This window comes from Sceloporus undulatus, chromosome 3 (genome assembly GCF_019175285.1).
Source record: "Sceloporus undulatus isolate JIND9_A2432 ecotype Alabama chromosome 3, SceUnd_v1.1, whole genome shotgun sequence".
Classification (NCBI taxonomy): Eukaryota; Metazoa; Chordata; class Lepidosauria; order Squamata; family Phrynosomatidae; genus Sceloporus; species Sceloporus undulatus.
Genome location: NC_056524.1, coordinates 268,064,950 through 268,089,222, shown reverse-complemented (window position 1 = coordinate 268,089,222; position 24,273 = coordinate 268,064,950). Strand labels below are relative to the sequence as shown.

Sequence of the window (24,273 nt, the reverse complement as noted above, 5' to 3'; positions counted from 1 at the left end):
GAAGGTTCAGGCAGCACACAGCTTTTTCCACATTTTAGCTAAATTGGGTGGTTGAATTCTGGATTCTCACTCATCCTACACAATGGTTTAGCTGTGATTAATCCCTTGGATCCATCATGTAAAATCCTGGCATTTGCAGTTAAAGCAGGGGTGTATTTGCAAATTTTCATCCAGAGGTCTTTTCCAGTGCTTCTGAAAACTACAGATCCCAGGATTCCATAGGATGTTATCATGGCAATTAAAATGATATCACAATGCTACAATAGTGTTGTGTAAAAGGAGACCCAGTAAGAGAAAGATTTTTAGGACCCCTGACTGACCACCTCAGACAGTAGCTGATATTGTATAGCATACTTATGTAACTCCTGAATGCATGGAACTTTTGTGATAGTGTGTATGTTTTAAATGTATTATTTGTTGTACTATTGCCAAATGTAGACTTGGGGTGCTGCCCCATTGCAGCAATAAAGCTTAACTGTCATGGCTTGATGCTATGGAATACTGGGATTTGCACTTTTTGAGATAGGTAGCCTTCCCCGACAGTGCCACAACAAACTACAAAGCCCAGAATTTCCATAGCATTGAGTTATGCTAGTTAAAGTGATGTCAAACTGCATTATTTCTGAAAGGACCAGCATAGTTGTGCACCATCTTGCAGTGCACAACTACATGGACAGACTCCTTTTAGTTGGTCCCAACTAGAGTAGACCCATTGACTCAATGGTTGAATAGTGACTTGATACATAGATAAATCCAGTGGAATTGATGGGTCTTTTTTAGGGGGAGCTAACAATGGGATTTAGGTCCATGTGAATTGGTTATACTTGTGAAGCCCTGCTTCCAAAACCATAAGGGGGATGCATCCATTGAATGCTGATCAAAAATGCAAGGGAACCCATATGTGCAAAACACTAATAAGATTCCAGCCAGTTTTGGCTCAGTGGAAGTCAGTTAAGAATCTCTCTGTTCTGATTTCTAATTTCTTTCTCCTGATTTCTCGAACATGAATCAAAGAGTGAGCCAGGCTAGCATCAGGTCAGCTGGGCAGCCTTGTTTGAGACTTAAATAATACAGTTTGACACCACTTTAAGTGCTGCAGCTCCCTCTTATAGAATTCTGGGATTTGTAGTTTTACAAGGTCTTTAGCCTTCTCTGCCAAAGAGGGCTGGTGTCTTGCCAAACTACAAATCCCAGGATTATGTAGCATGGAGCCATGGCAATTAAAGTGGTGTCAAACTGCATTATTTCTACAATGTAAGTTGCACCCTAAGTTGCTCCCTTTCCCTGGTCAGCTAATATGGCAGAAAGAAGCACATTGGGGCTTTCCTTCCTTCCTTCCTTCCTTCCTTCCTTCCTTCCTTCCTTCCTTCCTCAGAGGATGGAAATCTTGCCAAGAAAACAACATGATAGGTTACCTTAAGTCTGAGATAACTTGAAGGCACACAACAACAGTATATATAACTAAAACTAAACTAAAGCTAAAACACAGAATTAAAACACAGTAAATACAAATTTCTTATTACACTAAATGCTAACTAACTGGAATACAAAAGGACTCTGACCCTCCCAACCAAATTACATTGAAAAGATGGAGGGGGGGACAAAAGAAGGAACATATTATTCTACCATTATAGATCCAACTAAATAAACTTACTAGAGTTTCTAGTAACCAGAGATTATTGCATCATTAGATTTTTTTTTATTGCTCAAATGGTCCATAAACTGATCTTGCTTCTCTCTGATTAGCTGGTGCTTGACATGGGATGCCCTTGGTCTTGTCTCCTTGAGCAAAATGAGCCATTTGCCCTAAATGAAAAGTCTTGGAAGTGGCCCAAAGTGTGCCCTGATGTATTACTTTGGAAGCCTTTCCCGAATAGCAGGACCATCACTCAAAACATTTGTCTGTCCCCACGGCCGCTGGAATCGGAAAGGACATTCATTACCGGGAATTTAATGAACCATCCTTAATAAAATCACCCAAAGAAAACTTGAATGATTTTCTTAAAGTGGGCAAAATTAGAATCTTGCAAGATCGCACTGTTCCCAAAAAATCTCCTTAGCTGAACAGGATCCTTCTGTGTTTGAATCATATTTTATTTTATTTATTTATTGCTGAAAACTTTTGCTAGACCTTGACTATCTTTGTGGCTGAGTGTGGGAAACCCATGGCCAGAATCCTGTTGGAGTCTTACATTTGTGTAAATTCTCTTGGCCGTTGTGCAACAGAAATGCCCAGTTCACAGTTGTGTAGACAGTTTTCTCTGAACAAGGAACCTGGGTTTGTAGCCTCACAAGGGATGGAGACATCCTGGATGTCAAAGGAAGTCTCTTTTTTGTGTTGCTAATGGAATGTAAATTTTATTTCTTGCACTTTAAGATGCTTTGTCTCCCAGTGCCCACATGGCCAGAAGGTAGGGTGACCTGACATCCTCCTTTACCTGGGCATATCCTACATTTCAACCTTCTGTCCGGGAGGAATTTCATAATGTCTTCCATTTTGAGCATGACTAAGAAGCATTTACATTTATATTAGTGTTTTTCATCGCATTGGCTTTTTTAGCTGCATCACACTGTTGACTCAAGTTTAACTTGTGGTCTACTTGGACTCCTAGATCCCTTTCACATGTACTGTACTGTTGTCAAGCCAGGTATCCCCCATCCTATACCTGTGCATTTGTTTTGCTCCGAGTCCTATAAGTACATTTGGCAAAATGATTTGAGTGTTAGACTAAGACTCTGGAGACCAGAGTTAAAAATTCCCTCTCGGCCATGGAAACCCACTGGGTGATATTGGGCAAGTCACACTCTCTCAGCTTCAGAGGAAGGCAAAGGCAAACCCCTTCTGAACAAATCTGGCCCAGAAAAAGCCGTGATAAGTTTGCCATAAGTCAGAAACAACTTGAAGGCATACAACAGCGACAGCAACAATATCTTTGTGCCATTTAAATGTTGGGATTCTGGAGTCCAGGATTCAAATCCCCCACATAGCTATGGAAAACCACTGGGTAGGTAACCTTGGGTGAGTCACATTCTCTCAGTCCAAGAGGAAGGCAAAGGTAACCCCTTCTGAACAAATCTGGCCAAGAAAACCCTATGGAAGGTGTGCCATAAGTTAGAAACAACTTGAAGGCACACTGCAACCACCACATCATGTCCTTTAAATGTTGGGAATGGTTTTATGGCTTGCAGAGTAAAAAATCTATAGAATTAGTGACCTGTTGGCTTGAAATGAATCTGTTTGTGCTCCAGCTAGCTTCTTGACATTGCTTCCATCCTACCTCTGGCTTGCACATTTTCTTATGTCACGAGTCCTTTGAGCATGAAATGTCAAATGGTTGAGCCAGTTCCGCCTCTGTCACATATGGGGGGATAATCACATATTTTCTGTTTGTAGGTTGGGTAGCAGTCAGTCATCTGCCCATTTCAGAGTGACTTTCAACCTGCTATTCTGAGGGTTTGGGTTTCTTTTTTACTGTTCTTTTAAAAAGGCAGAGTCCATCTTTCTGAAGAAAGTTCTTCCTAAGGCAGTGCATAATTGACCTGCAAAACCACTGTTCCTGTCTCCCGATTAAAGCCGGAGAAGGTGGAGAGAAGGGCAGACAAAATGATCAAGAGATTTGAGAAACTCCCCTATGAAAAATGGCTTCAGTGTTGAAAAGTCTTACCTTAAGGTGAGGAGAAAAGATGATTAAAGAGAGGACTTGGGAGAGTTGTATTAAATTAGACGTGGTGTGCAGAGCAAGTTTTTTCTTCCTCCCTTGTATTTTTCATGGAACCAGCACAGACAAAAAGGCAGTGATTGCTCTCATAGAATTAACCAGTTGAAGGATGCATCTATTATAGGACATTGATGCCACTTTAGTGGTCATTGGTTTCAGAAGCCTGGGAGAGTAGAGTGAGCCTTTGGTATCCGCTGGGGTTTGGTTCCAGGGCCTGCTGTGGATGAAGATGAAGATGTTGATGTTGTTATTATTATTATTATTATTATCCCACTTTATTCCTAAAATTGGGATTCAAAGCAGCTTAAAGTTTAAAAGCACAGTATAATTAAAAACTTAGAAATGGGACAATTAATTTGCCATGCATAAATCTGTGGATGATCAAATCCCATTAAATACAATGGCATAGTAAAATAGTGTCCGTTATATAAAATGGCAAAAATCTAAGTTTGCTTTCTGGAATATATATATATATATATATATATATATATATATATTCTAGCTGTGGATGGTGGTATCCATGATAAAGAATCCATGGATAGAGAGGGCTGACTGTACTTGAGCACCGCGGTGGAGAATACTTTATGAAACTATACACCCCAGGATTCCATGGCCATGGAAGTGAAAATGGTATCAAAGTGCTATTATTGCAATGTGGATATACGTGAAGAGTTGTATTCCAGCCTGAATGGGTTAAAAAGCCAGTGCTTGGAGAAGAATAAGATTGACAAAAGCTACTGTTCAGGGTGGCTTCATGCAATATTTAAGGCATTATGTCTTTGGATTCCAGTTGTTTGGAATAGGAAGATGTTGATGTGTTCATGTCCTTCTTGTGAACTTCTTGTAGCTATTGGGTTTGCCGTTATGTGAAAACAAGCTTGCTCCTATTTGTTGTTAAGGGTGGTTGGCTTAATCTCCCAACTGTCTCAGTTTGCAAGACCAGTCCCGATTAATCCTCTGCCATTCTACTTTTTCAGCTGCCTTTAAAATGTCCCAGTTTCTTTCACCACCTCTCCCTTTCCACCTTTATCCTCAGCTTATTTTCATTGCTGCAAACTGAGTTTAAAGTGCAGAAGTTGCTTTCAACCAGTTGTATGTTTTTCATTGTACTGTTCTTTTCAATCTTAAGCATCTCTAAATCCTAATTTTTGGGGGAACGTGGGATATAAATAAATTTAACAACAGTCACTCTGTGGGGAAAAGTAGGATGGGGGCCTTGGTTGGCTCAGACAAAAGCAAACTGCTATAGCCTCTTTTAATCGGGATGTTTTTCCTTGTTAATAACTTTTGCCATCTTGACCACACTCTCATGCTGTTTGGCCACATGTATCCTATTTTCCCCGTAAAAGGTTGAAGGGTATGATCTTATTTTTGTAATCGTCAGTCAGCAATGTGATGCAGCAGCGGAACAAAATCAGTATGATCTTAGGTTGCATCTATAGGAGTGTAGAGTCTAGATTGAGGGGCATAATAGTGCCACTCTATTCTGCTTTGGTCAGGCCTCACCTGGAATACTGTGTCCAGTTCTGGGCACCTCAGTTCAAGACGGACATTGAGAAGCTGGAGTGTGTCCAGAGGAGAGCAACCAAAATGATGAGAGGTCTGGAAACTACCAAACCCTCTGAGGAGCAGCTTAAGGAGCTGGGTATGTTTAGCCTGGAGAAGAAAAGGTAAAGAGGGGAGATGATAGCCATGTTTAAATATTGGAAGAGATGTCATACTGAAGATGGAGCAAGATTGTTTTCTGCTGCTCCAGAGAGTAGGACTAGGGACGTAGCCAGGATTTTGAGAAGGGAGGGATCCAGACTATGTGCCACCATTATAATGGGGCTTGGTGCGGCAGCACAGTGGCATGCACCATTTATTCTAAAGGAAGGGGGGTCCGGACCCCTGGAACCCCCCCCCCTTGGTTACGTCCCTGGTAGGACACTGAGCAATGGATTCAAAGTATAGGAAAAGAGATTCCACCTAAACATTAGGAAGAACCTCCTGATAGTAAAAGCTGTTTGACAGTGGAACATCCTTCTTTTGAGGGTGGTGGAGTCTCCTTCTTTGGAGGTTTTTAAATGTGGAATCGATGGCCATCTATCCCAAGGAGTACTTTGACTGTGTATTCCTGGTAACTCCTGTTGATGCAGCGAAGAATTGCACTGGCTTTTTTTTTTTTTTGGCTATCACATCAAACCATTTAGCTATTGGTCTAGTAAGACCCCTAAATCCTTTTCACACAAACTGCTTTCAAGACAAGTGTTGCCCATCCTATATTTGTGCATTTCATTTTTCTTACCCTAACCCAACACCTTCTGTTTTGCCCTGTTGAAACTCATTCTGTTAGTCTAGGCTCAGTTCTCTAATTTGTAAAGATCATTTTGAATCCTGATTCTCTTCTCTGGGATATTCACTTTCCCTCTTAACTTAGTGTCACTTGCAAATTTGATAACCATGTCCTCTATTCCAAATATCTTTTCCATCACCAATAATGGTGAACCCATCAAGGTTGCCTTTTTCAGAGCTCCTTGCTTCACAACCTCCACAGTATCCACCATGCATACGCACATTATGTTCTCTGTCATTCAGCACCAACCAGGAATTCATTGACCTTGGCTGGGCATTCTTCCCCCACAGGTAATAAATATTGATGAAGAATGTCCCTCCCAATCTTCTCATTTTGGTAGCTCCAAGATGCTGAATACTGAAAGAGCTTTAGAGAGGCAATTTTGGGAGAGGACCATTTGCAACTCAGTAAGGAGAATGCATCCTTCAAATACAGTGTTTAGGTTTAATTATCAGCATCTTCAAGGTTGGAGTAAAGGAGCAATGGGTGCGAAATGTTATTTTCTTTTCATTCTGTATTAGTGGTAAAAAGATAAGGACCTGTGGGTACTGTGAGGGAATAAAATTTGGAGAGTGAAGGATACCTGAGGAATGTCTGAATAAAGTGTTGTTGTTATTATTATTAAAATTTATTTATAGAGTGCTATAGATTTGCGCAGTGCTGTACAATATGAGTAACCAAAATACAGATAAGAGCTTGCCTATGGTGTACAGTCTAAAAATAGAAGAAGAAAGTCAATAAAATACTAATGTAGTTAACGTCCTAAGATCAAAACAAAAATCGTAAAATAGTAATATCATAAAACAGTAAACATCAGTTTTGTTGGTGGCAGCATCTAGATTTTGAGCTGAAAGGCTTTGCTAAACAGAAATGTTTTTAAAAGTTACCGGTGAAGTAGTAGTCCGAGGATGGATAGGAAGGCGATTCCAGAAATAGGGAGCAGCAAGGAAAAAGGGCTGAATCCGGGGAGGAGAGGAGGAAATCCTTGAAATAGTCAGCAGCCCAGAATCCCTGGAATGTAAGGTATGTACCAGATTGTAAGGGGACACAAGAGCTGAGAAATAAGTGGGAGCCAGGCCATGCAAAGCTTTAAATGTCAGCAAAAGGAGCTTGTACTGGATTCTGAAAGGGATTGGGAGCCAGGTTGACATAAGAGGAGTTACATAATCAAAACGATTGGCTAAAAAGACAATCCTGGCAGCAGAAAGTGGGTGAATCCAGTGGCATCATAAAGGTTGACATCACTCCCAGGCTCCCTGGCATCCCTTTAGCCACTCGAGGCCACCTTTGCTGTGGTATGGCTTGGGTGCTACTGATGACCACCACACCATGAGAAGAAGAGTCACTAGAAAAGATTAACAGTGATGGTGAACCTTTTACAGACCGAGTGCCCAAACTCAAAGGTGTTCCTGCACTGGGTGTTACCCTGTGCCAGAAAACAGGACGTCAGGGGCAAGGGACGTCCGCTTTCTGGGGGGCGGGACATCCAGGCGTGGGACTTTCCCAGAGATGGTTGAAGGGCAATGGGATTGGGCCACAGGAGGAAATAGGAGGAACAGGTGCATGCCTGTTTCTTCTCCTCCTCGGGCCTTCAGCTGCCTCTCCAGAGACAGTTGAAGGCCCAGGACGGCTGGGAAGAGGTCAGGCACACATCTGTTCCTCCTCTTTCCCACTGTCTGGGTGCCCTCAAAAAATGGCTTCACATGCCATCTCTGGCATGCATGCCATAGGTTCGTCACCACAGGACTATAATGTCTGAAAAAGTGGAGGGCAATAGGAAAAACGGAATACCACATTCCTGATGAATAGCTCCATTCAGAGAAACATGGCCATCAATCTGCAGAACTGAGCAGGGCTGCTGGTGAGAGGGTGACTTGGAGGTCTCTCATTCATAGGATAGCTATGGGTCAAAGTCAGCTTGAAAGCAGTTAACAAGAACATCTCGCCTGTTTCTCAATTGGGCCCCAAGGTGTATTGCTATTCCTGGAGGCTTCCAAGAATGACTATTCAACCTCTTTTTCTCTCTCTCTCTCTTTCTCTCTTTTGCCAGCAAAAGGGCAGTTTGCAGATGTAGGGAAAGAGGTCACGAAAACAGCCTTTGGGGGTCAGCCCTCAATCTAAAAGTAAAAATCCAGTGAATTATAGTTGGCCCACTATATCCATAGATTCTTTATCCATGGATTCAATCATCCATGGCTTGAACATGTTTTTTTCAATAATAATATAAATTCCAAACCTTGATTTTGTCATTTTATATGAGACCCAATTTTACAATACCATTGTATTTCATGGGGACTTGAGCATCCAGGGATTTTGATATCCATGGGTGATCCCAGAACCAAACCCAGCAGATATTAAAGACTCATTGTACTTCTCTGTTTAACTGAAGAGCTTTATGTAGCTTGAACAGATGCCTGGACAGTTTTACTATAATCTGAAGGTATCAGAGTCAACATACATCTGGGCCATTTGTGATGATGCCTGTTCAGAAATCAAGAACCCCAAATAATATTTGTTATTGTTGTTCCTTCAAGTTGTTTCTGACTTATGGTAGACCTAAGACAAACCTATAAGAGGGTTTTCTTGTTAAGATTTGTTCACAAGGGGGTTTGCCTTTACCTTCCTCTGAAGCTGAGAGAGTGAGATGCAGGACGGGAGCGAAACCCATCCTCATCCCGTCTGTGGCAGAGATCGCATGGAAGACATTCATACATATAAGCTGATTATGTCATTAAACTGTCAGTGAAGTGGGATTGCATTAACACAGTTGTCTGTTAATACAAAATGAAGGGTAAGAACAGGACAATTCCACTTCACTGATGGGACAGTGACAGAATAAGTGCAACACCATGTGAAAGTCTTTTGCATGATCACAGTCAATTGCAGTTTAATGACGGGACACTGACATGATAAGCATGACATCGTATGAAAATCTTCTCACGATCATGCTATAAGAATGGCCAAGGGACAGGACAAGGATGTTCCATCCCCGTCTGGTAATCTCCATTGACTCATCCAAGATCACCCAGGGCATTTCCATGGCTGAGTGGGGATTCAAAGCCTGGTTTCCACAGTCATAGTCCAACTCTGAAACCAGTATTCCATGTATCAGTGTATAAATGCATTGCATCATGACCTTGAAAGGGCACATCTCTTAGTTTATTTGTGTGAGAGAAAGAGAAATGGAGGGAGAAAGAGAAAACACAATTGCCATTGCTGTTATGAATAAAGGTTTGCCAATCTATTTGCAAAGGTCCCGACAACCTCTTCTAAAACAACAGCCAGCCTTTGGAGGCTCCAATCGCCCCCAGAAGAGCAATCAGTCGGAGGAGAAAGCACTTTGCATTCCTAGCTCAGAGGAGCCCAGATGGCTTCTGCTCCACTTCATTTTCTCCATTGTCCCATTTCTTCCACCCTCTGCTCCGGAGAGTTAGAAGGCGAAAACATTTCCCGAAGGGAACTGAAGGACCTTTTCTCAGCATCCTTTCTCTTTGTTGTCCGCAACTGTTCTTGCAAATTATTTCCGACCCACAGTCTCATGTTTGCATCATCTCTCTGCTTCTCCCCTCCTCGCTGTTACTAATTCCTTCATATAGATTATTTAAACAGGACTGTTGTCCTCCTCCTCCTCCTCTTCCTTCACCATCAACTGGGTTTCAGTTTATGACCCTGCTATGAATGAAAGACCTCCCAGAGCCCTGGTCATCCACAGCCTGCTCAGGGAAGCTGTGGCTTCCTTGATGGAGTAATGGAATCATAGATTCATACAGTTGGAAAAGACACCAAGGGCCATCCAATCCATCCCCCTGCCCTGCAGGCATACACAATCTCTCCTCCCCCCCATCTACCAATTGGCCATTGGATCATATAGTGTTGCACTGGGGGCAGGGAAGGTCCATTTATAGAGTAATACAATCATAGAATCCTAGGGTTGGAAGAGACCCCAAGGGCCATCCAGCCCGACCCTCTGCCAGGAATACACAATCAAAGCACTCCCTCGGACAGATGGCCATCCAGTAACTGTTGAAAAACCTCCAAAGAAGGCAGTTCCACCAAACTCCAAGGCAGTGCCTTCTGTTCTCAAACAGCTCTTACTGTTAGGATGTTCTTCCTAATGTTGAGTGGAATCACTTTTCCTGTAGTTTGAATCCATTGCTCCATGTCCTAGTCTCTGGAGCAGCAGAAAACAAGCTTACTGCATCCTCATGTTGTTGTGGTGGTGGTGGTGGTGGTGTGCGTTCAAGTCATTTCCAACTTATGGGGACCTAAGGCATACCTATCATGGGGTATTCTTGGCAAGAGTTGTTCAGAGGAGGTTTGCCATTGCCTTCTCCTGAGGCTATGGCTTGCACAATAATCTCCTCCAGCATCATCTTCCCAATGAGTTGCTTCTCGTCCTGCCTGTTTTGTTCACCATCCAGCTTTCCCATCAATATACAGTGACTGGAAATACTGTTTCTGATTTTAGTAGTCAGTGATAGATCTTATCTCTTTTTAATATTTTTAAAAAAATTATGTCCCACTTTTCTCCTGACCTGGGACCCCAAGCAACTTACACCAATTTAAAAGGTTCAGCTAAAATCTTTTTTTAAAAAAGTTTTGTTTTAAAAAAAAAAACATTAGACAAACAATTTTATAAAATAATTTAAATCACAGTTAAAACATAATGGAAAAGATAAAAGCACAGCATACTATGCTGAAAACACTTGAGGATCTTATCTGGTTCCTTCATAGCTTCTTTCCAAGTCTTAATCAACTTCTGATTTCTTGATTACAGTCTCCATTTTAATTAACACTTGATCTAAACTATCAAAAAACTTTAACTATTTCTTTGTCTTCATCACCTGCTTTAAAGTCATGTAATTGATTTGTTGTCATTATTTTTGTTTTCTTGATACTCAGCTGTAGCCTTGCTGTTCCACTTTTTGCCTTAGGTTTCATCACTATGAAAACTGCTGAAGTTTGGATGAAAACCCATTGTGGAATCACAGTCCTGTTGATGTGAAACTGTCAGAAAAGTGGAACTGGAAATGTTTTTGGGAAAATATTCCATGATTCTAAATAATGATTACTGTATATACTCAGCTATAAGTCAACCTCATGTATAAGTCGAGGACAGGTTTTGAGGCCAAAATTATGGATTTTGATATGACCCATGGAGGGTAAAACGTAGGGGTATGTAACAAAGGATCTAAAGGATGATGCACAGGAAAATAGTCCCAAAGAACTTAGAAAATTCTGGCAGTCATAATTGTTTGTGCTCATCCTCAAGGCTGGATGGTTGAGAGAGTAGATCCATGCTTCTTTTTGGTGCTCCCAGAATGTACTAAGCTCTTGCCTTTTATTCAGAGAAAGAGGATGCCTCCGAGTTAAAGTACATTGACCCATGGATAAGTCGATCCAGGTTTTTTGGGTCAATTTTTGACTAAAATTTCAAGACTTATACATGAGTATATACAGTAGTCACATTTGGTTTAAATCTTGTCTCCAAATGCATTCCAAAGCTTTATGTGGAAATTCCTCTTTTGGAATATTTGTACAGTGTGCCTATGTTATACGCTGATTTAAGCATATGCGGTAAAGCTGCGCGGGGTAGTGTGTCCCATTCAGATGAATGGGGCGTGTGCCTATGGTGCATGCGGCCACCGTGCCATTGTGCGCATGAGCCCCATTCACATGAATGGGGCTCAAGCATAGGCTGGAACGGATCCCCCGTGTAAGGCGAGGTTCCACTGTAATGGAGTCAGTGTGGTGTAGTGGTCTGAATGTTGAACTATGTCTTTGGAGACCAGGATTTCCTGCTTCATCATCACTGCCACATTTTAATGTACCCATCAGTATGAGATGGATAAAAAAAATCTGGGATTTACTGCTTCAGCTGGCCCAGCTGGCCAGAACACTTTTTGGTCCCTTAAATCTAGGATTTTCAAGGTTTTCTGGGACAAATGGCAACCCCAGACAGGGAGGAGGGTGAGGTGGGCAAGCAGTGAGTGGTGAAGAGGAGAGTGGATGGCAAGCAACTCCCGCTACTTGCTGCCGCTTTTCTTTCCATCTCCCTTTCTTCTCCCCATGTTGTCTCCCTTCAGGAGGCTTTCTTGCTTGGGAGTAACAACATGAGTTAATGCACTGGGTTGACATCAATCCTAGTGATGCCACTGTGCCACAGGGATGTAGCTAGGATTTTAGGAAGAGGGGGTCCAGACTAAGTTTCACCATTATAATGGGGCTTGGGTGTGACGGCGCAGCAGCACACACCATTCATTTTTCTAATGGAAGCGGGGGGGGGGGGCCGGACCCCAAGGCCCCCCCCCCTTGGCTACGTCCCTGTGTGCCAGCCAGTATTTCTAAGTAGATAAATATGTTTGTGCTTTTATCAGCATTTCTATGGAAAGTTCCTTGATAGTGAGTTTTAAAAGGGCAGGTTTCTTTGATGATTTGGATCAGTGTCGTTTACCAGAAAAGATACAGGTTGTAGATCAAATGTTTCCACTTTTGATCGAACTATGGATTTCCCAACAAACGAACACTCTCAGTTTTATGATTTCTCTAAAGGATTTATGCTGTATGTGGTTACTTCAATCAGTGGCATCACTAGAGGGGTGCAAGGGGTGCAGACCACACCAGGTGACACCCTAAATGGGGGCTGATGCCACTGATCTTCAAATACCTACCTTTTGGCAGAAACAGACTGTGGCATTCATCTTCTTCCCTTTAAAGTGCTTTAAGAGATGGTGGGACTGGGGTGAAACTCAGTGGGAGGAGAAAGGAGAAGCCCTAGAATTTTTTAAAATTAAAATTTCAAATTTCAGAATTTTAAATTTTAAATTTAAATCTTTTAAAACATCACTTTGTATATGTAAAGACAATTAGGTTGTGTGTACAATATTGTAATTTGAAGGTATAATTTTAATTTTGCTAGTTGTTAGCGTCACAGCTATGAGCATTACATTCAGTGGTATATGGGAATTACAATTTATGAATAACGTTAGTGCAAAAAGCATTACAATCAGCCCTCCTTATCCATGGATTTTTTTAATCCACGGATTCAAGCATCCACGGCTGGATAATACAGTCAGCCCTCCATGTTCACAGGGATCCCTTCTGGATTCCTCCCCCCACGAAAAAGGAAACTTGCAGATATTCAAGCCCCATAGGCTTGAATGGGGGTGCGTGCCCCATTTTAACCCCCTCTGTTTGCTCCTTGCAAGTAAGCGAGGGCCGCAGATCGAAGTCCATGAAAACAGAGAGGCAACTTTCAAAAAAAGTATAAATTCCAAATAGCAGGCCTTGATTTTCCATTTTATATAAGGGACACCATTTTGCTGTGCCATTGTATTTAATAGAGCTCGTGCATCCTCGGATTTTGTTATCCACCGCACTTTACATACAATCAATCAATTAAAATAAAATAAAATAAAATAAAGACTTGCTGGTGACGTACAGTCTACAAAGAACAATAGAGATTAATACCTATATTAAATTGGAAGCAATAAAATAAAGAACACAGGTTAAAAACAGCGTAGACTAGCAATCATGTGTGTTATGCAATTTTCTGAGCAACACAGAATCCTTTGCTGGGCACAAAAGCAAAGTAGCATAAAATGGCCAGCTGAAACAGTGGGATATTGCTTTTGAATCCACATATTCCTCTGTTATCTGGGGAGTTTATATAGCAATGCTAAGAGAAACCGACACATGGGGTAGAAATAAATACATTTCTTTAAAGGAGGCATGTGGATAAGGGGATACAGGGATAAGCTCAGACCCTGGGCACCCTGCATCGACTACACTATCTGGACCTGATTTTTAGAAGTTGGGAGGGGTTGGGGTCATGGTGAAGGAAAACTGCCAAATTTTAGGTGATTTTGTGCACTTTTTGGGGTGTTTCAGACAAATAAATCACCCTGGTATCTGGGGGCTTTGAATTGCTATCCAGAGTTGTTCGGTGGCCACAGAAACGACCCCAGGAGTCCTGTGTGGCTTATGGTCCACTCTTTCCCTACTTCTGCTTTAGAAGATGAGGAAATCTGAATTTTGGGGAGTGCGTTGGCCATTTTGTGGTTTTGGATGCCTTATTGTCAGCCAGAGGGGCTTGAAGCAAATTTAAAATAGATTTCCTTGGCTGATGCTGACAGCCGGTTGCCAGGGCATTCGGCTCTCGTTGCTAAGAGTATGTTGCTTGAATGGCAGTTTGTTGTTAGCTCTTGCCCAGAGAACAACTTGATGCTTGGGCTTGGAAAGGTCCTCAAGAAACAAAGAAAGAGTGGTGGGGGGGGGGGGGGTTGGCAAAAAAGAAAAGCAGTATCTGTGCCACATTGGGTGCCCTTGGCACAGCCTCCATTCAGGAGACTTCGGGGTCTCTGTTTTTCATGCGTGTGCACTCCATGCAGTTGCATTAGGCATTCCCAGTATGTGAGGCAGCGCTCTCTCCCTGAGATTCTTCCTTCTTGCCTTGAGGGCTGGAGAAGAAGGGCCAGACCTCAAGGTTTGAGAAGCCAATCCGTGTCCCAGTGCAACAAGCCTTTCACCAAAGATGACTGCTTTCTTTTGCATCTATCTATCTCTACCTCCTGGGAAGCTTTGGCACCTGGGCATTTTAAAATCTTTTCCTTGATTCCTAATTAGGAGGCAGTGTTTCAACCCCTCTGACCTGAAGCTTCTGATTTTTCTTGTTTGAGTTGAGCCTTGACAAACATTGCCTTTGCTGCCGTCCTTGTTTTCCTCCCTTAATGGTCTGGAGGCATCAAGGGGAAACCGTCGCTAATTAGGAGGAAGGCAAGGGGAGGAAATAAAAGGGGAGTGTGGCAGCCATAGAATCATAGAGTTGGAAGAGACCACAAAGGCCATCCAGACCAGCCCACTGGCATGCAGGAACACAGAATCAAAGCTCCCCCGACAGCACCTTTAAGACTAACTGGTTTTTATTTTAGTAGGAGCTTTCATGCATAAAAATGTACTTCTTCAGATGCAGCACTGAGTGGTCTTAAGGTCTCAGGTCATTGTTGCTGTTGCTGTGTGCCTTTCAAGCCATTTCTGACCACAGCCACCCTAAGGCAACTTTATGGTGGGGTTTTCCTTGGTAAGATTTGTTGTTTGTCTTGGCCTCCCTCTGAGGCTCAGAGAGTGTGACTTGCGTAAAGTCACCCAGGGTTCTGCATGGCAGAATCAAAGCAGTTTGACACTACTTTATCTGCCATGACACTAGCCTACAGAATCCTGGGATTTGGAGTTTGGTCTTCAGCCTGGTCTGCCAGAGAAGTCTGGTGCCTCACCAAAATACAAATCCCAGGGTTCTGTAGGACATAGTTATGGCAGTTAAAGTAGTGTCAAATGCTTTAATTCTGTAGTATGGATACACCTTCAGTGGGTTTTCATAGCCAAGTAGCTAAAATGAATTTTGGGAGGAAAGTGGTCTATAAATCAAATCCAATAAAGTAAGAATTAGGTACCTATAAGTTTAGAATACAGCCTCATAGCCCGAAAACCCACAGAAAACTACTGTATGCATAAACCATTTGCAGGTTAAGCATTAGCAGATTTTATTATTTGTGGATTACTGTATTTGCCCTTCCATCAAAAAATTATGTTCTCTCTAGGCATCTTTATGTCCTCCAGTTTGATTCTATGGTCAACTTCTGCCAGACTTTGTCCATAGGGTTGCATTGAAGGAACTATAGATGCCCACAGAAAATACTTGTCTCTGCATTTGTAGGTCCTCCAGCATAGTCCTGTGGTCAACTTCCACCAGAGGCTGCCCATAGAGATGCACTGGAGGACCTACAAAACACCTAGAAAAGTATTCTCGCAGTTTAAAAAAAAGATCTATATTCTTGTTTTTTCTACTTTTGTAGGTGGGCTGCACCCCTAACCCCTACAAAAGTTGAGGACCAACTGTAGCTGGAATAACCATTGTCTCTATTTGTCTCTTTGCAGGATGAAGCTTCATCATCTCCTGCTGGTAGCAGTGTGGCTCTGTATCAGTGACCTCAGCAGTGCCTCTGGTGAGTACTGTACTTAGAACAGGAAGGCTTTAACACAGGAATGGGCAGCCACACATGAACATGGGGCAGTTATTGCTCTAGTGACCCCCATGGGTTTTACTGGCCCACTTGGATACACTGGAAGAGATATCACATTCCTTCTAGTGCCCACTTTTGGTCAAACTCTATCCAAAATGGGCTTTGGGAAGGTTGTGGGGGTTTTCTGAGTGTGTGGCTTTGGGCAGTTTGGAAAAGTTTTGGCATTAAAAAAAAAAATCAACAAAAAATTAATTGACTTTTAAAAATGGGATGGGTTCTTTGAGGGACTGTCAGGTGGCTTTGAGGGCTGCAGACACAGAACTTGGGCCCAACATATTGTCTATGTATTCTACACTTTCCGCACCCCTTTTTCACCCCATAGAATAATGTGGATTATCCATGCGCTGGACTTTCTACACCCCTTTTTCATCCCACAGAATAATGTGGATTTTCCCTTTCCAAAAAATTACATCAAAACTGTTATTTAAAGAACTACTTTTGGCACGCCCAGTATGGACTAAATCTCCCAGCAAAAAGTAACTTGTTCTTCGCTTCAGCCAGAGGCTAAGACTAAATAGCAACCCTGTGTTTCTGAAATTGATGATGATGATGATGATGATGATGATGATGATTGGCAGAGGTGCCAATCCTCCAAATATATATTTGGCAATTTTAGTATAAATACAGTAATAGAATTAAATTGCATAATCGTTCATGCTGTGCCAAGTCTGTGGTCTTAATCTGTCCCATTGGCAGGGACTCTCATTGAGGTTTTAAGTGTTTCAGCATTGAACATCATGTTCCTCAAAGCATTTTTCTTGCTTTGGGCATCCTCTGAATGAGTGTTTACTGTGTAGCACCATGGGTTGCTGTGATGCTGAAGCCCACAATCCCAGTTGGCACATGGAATCAATAAATGGGAGCTGGTGATTCCCATGTCAGCGGGACAGTTGAATTAATCTTTTCTAAAGTGTGTGCATGCGTACCTTCAAGTTGCCTGTCAATTTACATTCTTGCATTCTTTGTTGCCTCTGCTTTGCACATGGGCAGACAGACTCTTGGCAGTGAAGTGCAACCACCATGTTACTTTGTTTTTTGTATGTCTTCAAGTTGTTTCCGACTTGTAGCGATGCTAAGGTGAACCTATCATGGGGTTTTCTTGGCAAGCTTTGTTCAGAGGGAGTTTGTCATTGCCTTCCTCTGAGGCTGGGAGCATGTGAGTTGCCCAAGGTGGGTTTTATGGCCATGTGGGGAATTGAACCCTGCTCTCCAGTCGTAGTCTGATGCTCAAACCACTAGGCCACACTGGCTCACAATTTTCAGAGTAGTATATTGACACCATGCAAATACAATGTAATGTCTTGGCCACCATGTGTTTCAGGTTGTGTCTGTGTTAATCCTGTTTTGAACTGCCTTGAGCTCCTGTACTGGAAGATAGGGGGGGTTCAAGAATGGATGAATAACCTGGGTTTAGCCTAAGTTATGCTGTATCTGTTTCAAATAGTTTGATCCTGCCTTCTCCTTTGATGCAACTCTTTACCTAAGGAAGGCTGCAGTTGTGTGCATGTTTATTTTGCTGGAAGTAAGACCCATTGAACTTGATGGGACTTGCATTCTGAGTGGATGCACATAGGATTGTACATGCCCTTGCATATATATCTATAACAAAGGTTCATGTAAGTTCACATTGCGGAAGGCAAGCTGTATCATGGATTGGCAGTGAAGAGGTGTGGAAAATATTCACTGACTTTCTCACTGTCAATGAAAAAGGTTCTGAGGACACAGTGAGACACTCCATTAAAAAAAAAGTTAACAAACATTAGAGGATTTTTCACATTTCGGGATAATTTTGCTCATAGAGAGTGGGCTTTTAATAATGTGTTGTATCTACTCATTTGCTCTTTCCCTCTTTCTAATGTGTATGCTTTTAATTACTTTTAATTCATTTGATAGTCTGTCTTTTAATTTAAATAAACTGTAAGTAGATTGATTCAACAAAGGAAGCCCTGGCTGCCCTGAGTTTGTAAGACATGAGCAGAGCTGTTACTAACAGGAGTTCTGGAAGGTCTCTCATATAGAGGGTCACAGTAAGTCATAGAATCAGAGGACCTTATCACACGAGGCACTTACCAAATGTTGCAGAAGTGCCAGAGGTGGAATCATCCGTCGTACTTCTAAAACATAATTGAAGTTTTCCGCTTTCCTTCCATTGTCGAAGCGTTCACGGAGAAGCCAGGAGAAGTCATTTTTTAAAATAACAGGATCTTCCGTTATTACAAAAATGGCTTCTCAGTGAACAATTCATTGACGGGAGAACAACAAGAGCATTTCAGTGACGTTTCAGAAGTGTGATGGATGATCCCATCTCCAGCACTTCTGGAGCATTTGGCAACATTTGGGCAATGATATCGACACGGTCCCTAGTGTGATAAGGTCCATAGAGTTGGAAGAGACCCTAAGAGCCATCCAGTCCAATCTCATTTTACCATGCAGGAATGCAGCATCAAAGCACCCCAAACTGATGGTCATCCAGCCTCTGCTTAAAAACCTCAAAAGAAGGAGACTCCACCACACTCCAAGGCAGCATCTTCTACTATCAAACAGCTCCTACCCTCAGGAGGTTCTTCCTAATGTTGAGGTGGAATCGCTTTTCCTGTAGTTTGCATCCATTGCTCTGGGTCCTGTTCTCTGGTGCAGCAGAAAACAAGCTTGCTCCATCCACAATATGTCATCCCCTTAAATATTTAAACACGGTTGTTATGTCACCCCTTAACCTTCTCTTCTCCAGGCAAAACATACCTAGCTCCCTAAGCCACACCTCATAGGGCTTTATGATTTCCAGACATTTCACCATTTTGATCACCCTCTTCTGGATATGCTTCAGCTTGTGCATAGCCTTTTTGAATTTTGCCCAGAACTGGAGACAGGATTATTCAGGTGATGCTTGACCAAAGCAGAATAGAGTGGCACTATTACATCCCTCGACCTAAACACTAAACTTCCATTGATGCAGCATAGAATTGCTTTGGATTTTTTAGCTGCTGCATCACACTGTTGACTCATGTTCAATTTTTGATCTACCAGGATTCCTAGATTCCTTTCACATATACTGTTTTCAAGCCAGGTGTCTCCCATTCTAGATCTGTGCATTTCATTTTTTTCCCTGTGTAAGTGCAGTACCTTACATTTCTCCCTGTTGAAATTAATTTTGTTAGTTTTGGCCCAAAGTCAAAGTGAAACTTGACTGGATGACAAACAAGAATTACCAGGATGATGATGATGATGATGATGATGATGATGATGATGATGATGATGATGATTACCACCAAGCCCGATGAAGAAGCCAGTGAGGTTCAAAAGCTTAAAGCAGGGGTAGGCAACCTTTTTGAGCCAGGGGCCGGGTTGCTGTACCTCAGACAACTGGGGGGCCGAAGCCAAAAAATAAATAATTAAATACTTTTTAACAAAATTAAATATAGAAATAAACCAGGACAAATGTAGGACAAAATTTTCAAATGGAAGACACTTTTTTTAAAAAATGGAGGACACGCGAAAAAATTTGCTGATTTTTAAAAAAATGTTAATACACTCGTCCCCCGGGTTACGAAATTAATTCGTTCCGGCGCCATTTTCGTAACCCGGAAGTTTTTCGTTAGCCGAATCCCCATAGGCGCTAATGGGGAAAAGCCGCGGCTCCGCCGCGGCTCCATTTTAAAAAGCGCCAGCGTTTTTTCGTAACCCGGGTAAACCTTCGTAACCCGGAAATAATTAATTAATTTTTTTTTTTTTCGTAACCCGGAAATTTCGTATCGCGGCGCGTTCGTATCCCGGGGTACCAGTGTATAAATGCATGTTTCTGAGGCTTCTATAGACAATTGCCCCCCAAAGGCCCTGGTGGCAATCGGCAGCAGGACCAGGCTGGGGCCGGTCTCAAGGCCTTGTCGGGCCGCATCCGGCCCGTGGGCCGCAGGTTGCCTACCCCTGGCTTAAAGCTTAAAGCTAGCATGATGATTTGTGCACCTTCTGATTCGTCCAATAAGGATTTCAACACAGTGTGTACTTGGTTTTGTTTTATTGTCAGCATGGCTAATCCTGCAATTTTTTTTCAAATTAAAAAGGTATAAGAAGGTGGGAAACAGCTCAGCTTTTCCCATGTCATCTTAAAATTCACTTTACAAAAATAAAAAGGGCTTGAGCTGGTGTGATGAAGGCAGAGTTGTGTCACTCGGCAGCAAGCTTTCTTGAGAAGATGTGTTTGTCCCATCGCTATCAGCTTCCTGATCAGAAAGACAAGACTGGGGGGATGGAGGGAGGAAAGCAAGACAAGAAGCCAACTGTGCTCATAAGCTCTGTAGCCCAGATGGAGGAGGGTTCCAGAATGGTTTTTAGATAGAACCAGAAATAAATTAAGGAAAGAAAGAAAGAATCCCAGATCTACCTCTTTGAACTTGGGATACCTCCTTCACAAGCTCCAATAATTTTGTGCATGAATGCTTGGGCACAGGGACAGCCCTCTGCAATTGTTGATTGTGACATACCCCATTAACATTTTGAGGAATGACTTTATCCAAGTGATGTGACTGTGTGCTACAAACAGGATGTGAGCTGTGTACCAGCCTTCTCTCAGACGTGGTGTTTCCATCCTAGGAGAAGATGCAGCATGAAATTCCACCTAACAGTGCAAGTGCATCCTTTTTGGAAGAAAAAATGGATCTTACATAATAAATTACTGTGGCCCTGTCTGCATGGGCCAAATAAAACAGCCTCCCTTCATCCTAACAGTGGAGAGACTGGATGACACAGGGCCCAATCCATGAATCAGGGAGAAACAGTTTGGGCAACCTCCAGACCATTCAGTGCTAAACTTGGAGCATACGCTTCTTACCATGGATTTTTAAAAGTCCCCAGATGCTTCAGATCTTCCTGGATGATCCAGAACCTTCTGTTCTAATGCCAGGTGTCTGTTCACATGTGTGTCCCTCTGTGTCATCCGTCATAGCTGCCATAAGTACTTAGTTCCATTGATGTATTCAAGTCTTTTAGTCTAGCTCCCAAGTCAAGTCTCTACTTTCAAGCCTGAAGTCAACTCTCACATTCTTGCAAGATACTTCCAAGCCAAGTCTCAAGTTGAGTCTCATGTCTGGGAGCCAGCTTTTAACAGAAAAAAAAGGTGGAGTGCATTTTTGGAGGGAACAGCAAGAGCGTTAGGCAATGGGCTTGAGGTGGGGTTGAGGTTTCCTTCGCGTCCTGTCCCTGCTGCAAATCAGAAGAGCCTTCTAAAGCTTTTCAAAAGCCTTAGAAGGCTCCTTCCACCTCAAACCCATTGCGTAACATGTTTGCTATTCCCTTCCAAAAAATGCACCCCACATTTTGGGAGCAGGTCTTGTCTGCTGTTTGAAATGAATGGCACCAGTGAGTCAGCCACTAAAAATATACAAGTCTCAATTCAAGTCAAGTGATTGTTCCATTTTGTCAAGTCCAGTCCAGACCAACTCAAGTCACTGAAGTGACTTGAGTCTGACTTAAGTTCAAGTCAGTTGACTTAGGTCTACATCGCTGCTTAGATAGGAGGGCAGAACATGGACCCCAGGCATGTGATTGTGTCTGGACACCTTATTCTGATCTCAGAAGCAAGTGACTCACTGTGGTGGGGACCATGCCAGATGGCACACCAGGACACACATGCAAACAGCTGGGATTTAGGATCCTGGAGTTTGTAGTATGTTGTGGCACAAGCACTCTCTGAGAGAAAAAGCTAAATATCTCACAAAACTACACATCCCAAGATTCCATAGCATGGGACCATGGCTCTATAATGCAGTTGCAGCTTTAAATTACAAGAAAAGAGATTTCACCTAAACATTAGGTAGAATTTCTTAACTGGAATTGTCACTGAACACTGAAATGGACAGACTTTGAATGTGGTGGACTTTCTTTCTTTGGAATTTTTTACACGGAGGTTGGATGACCATCTCTCTGGGATGCTTTTTCTGTGTATTCCTCCACTGGAAGAGGATAGGTCTGTTTGGCACTTGGGTCCATCCCCTTGAGCTCTGCTACTATATTTGATTTCTGTCTTGCAGCTGCATGGTTTTGGGAAGGAAAACCAAGTACTACAGTTATGCATGCATATTCTTATGGGTGGTTGACCACTGAGTGAAAGGCTCCAAAGGATGTATGAGTCAGTGTAATGGGCAAAACCTGTCATATTCTTCCTTGGAAGTCAGGTAACTCAATGTGTGGTTTGTTGTTGTTTGAAATGAATGTCACCGGCAAGTCAGCCACTAAAAATATACAAGTCTCAATTCAAGTCAAGTGATTGAGAGGCCTCCAACAGCCTGTTATAAAAAGCCCTGATAAGATCTTGCACACTCAGGGCTGTGGCTTCCTTGATTGAGCATGTGGTCCTTTTCTTTTCCTGCTGACTTCCACTTTAGCAAGCATTACCATTTGTTCCAGTGAGTAACTTCACCACACAGTTTGTCCAAAGTATGATAGTATCAGTTTAGTCATGTTGGCTTCAAGAGAAAATTCATGTATGATTTGCTTAAAGATTCATTGGTTGGTATCCATAGATCTTTCCTTCAGCATCATGTTAGTTGATTTTCTTCCTTTCAGCTTTCTGTACCATCCAGCTTTAACACTCATACATAGACACTGGAAATACAATGCCCTGGATGATTCTGACTTTGGTATTTAATGTTCTGTCTTTACATTTGAGGATTTTAGCTACTTTCTTCATAGCTGTCCTTCTAAGTCTTAGTCTTCATCATATTTCTTGGCTACATTCTCCATTTTGATTAATGAATGAGCTTTGTTGTTATTGCGAACTACCATCAAGTCATTGTTGACTTATGGTGATCCTATGAATTAAATTAGGACTTGGAAGGGCAACTGTGAAGGAACTAGACAAGATCCTGAAATGTCAAGATATTTGAAGATTTGGCTAAAATGTCATGTTTTTAAATTTTTTTTAAAAAGAATGCTTTTTTAAAAAATCATTTTTTATTTTTTTTATTTAAAATTATGAAATTCGAATTTTAAAAAATTCTGGGGCCTCTCCTTTCTCCTTCCACTGAGCTTCACCCCACTCCCACCATCTTTTAAAGCATTTTAAAGGAAAGCAGATGAATGCCAAAGCCCATTTCCACCCCAAAGTAGGTATTTGAGGAGCAATGGTGTCACATCCATTTAGGGTGTCACCTGGTGTAGCCCTGTGGTGATTCCACTGAACAAAGTTATGGTAAGTCATTTTTAAAATTTCAATTCTGACCCAAAAATCTAAACATAATTGTTCAAACCTCAAAACCCGCAACCTAAATATTCCCTTGTTTCTTCCTCATATAGATAAAGAATAACTCCCAGTCTTTTAAAAATTGTCTAAAGGTTTTCTTTAATTGGTGTCACCCATTTGTCCATTTCGGCTAACGTCAATACATTGATAATCCAATCTTTTTCTTCATATTTCCAGTTTATAACCCTGGAATTATAACCAGTGATGTGCTTTTTGGTTTATGTTCTGGAATATTCCAAGCTTGGTCAAAGCTTGAACTATTCCAGAAGGTATAAAAATAACTTTGTCACCTAATTAAACTGCACTTCATAGCATCACATGCAAAATGGTGGTTAATGGAGCTGAACACTTTGGAAGGAAGGAAGAGTGGCTGATAATGGAGGAACAGATGACAAATGCTCAACCAGCCCAGGCTGTCATTCAGAGCAGATGAAAACATAAGATAAAGGGAGGTGTGTTCATCTTTTACACAAGCATACAAAGTAACTCCACGGGATTACTGTCATGACTTATAAGTTTAATCGTGGTTTTATCAGTTTTTCAGGAGGATTCTTGGTTTTTTTGATGGAGATTTTAATTGCCATGTTAGTGCCTCTGGAAATAAACAACAGAGAATCAGGATGAAAAACATGTCTTGTGGGAGGGAAAATGGCTATTTCCTAGTGAGACATTGCACTTCAAAATTTACCAATGACACCAAGCAGACTAGTACAGTGCTACACAAAATAGGGGTCTCTGCACCAATGCCACTTTGTGAGCTGTTGGCTGCTGGCCCACAGCACATTTCCCAGAATGTTGCTGATGTGTTTGGGGAAAGTTGCCAGTCCCTTTCCCTCCCCAGTTTGAGAAGCACTGGGCTAGTGAATGGATACCTTGGAAGGGATTGCAAGGACCACCTTATCCCAT

At 42.1% G+C, this 24,273-nt stretch overlaps 1 protein-coding gene across 1 annotated transcript in view; it reads left to right on the top strand.

Moving 5' to 3' along the window:
* LOC121925723 (interleukin 1 receptor accessory protein) overlaps nt 1–24,273 on the top strand; it is a 106,616-nt gene that overhangs the window by 33,171 nt on the left and 49,172 nt on the right. Inside the window, 1 exon segment of the mRNA XM_042458218.1 lies at nt 15,988–16,055. Within this exon segment, the coding sequence (XP_042314152.1) occupies nt 15,989–16,055 (67 nt within the window). The 5' untranslated portion in view covers nt 15,988.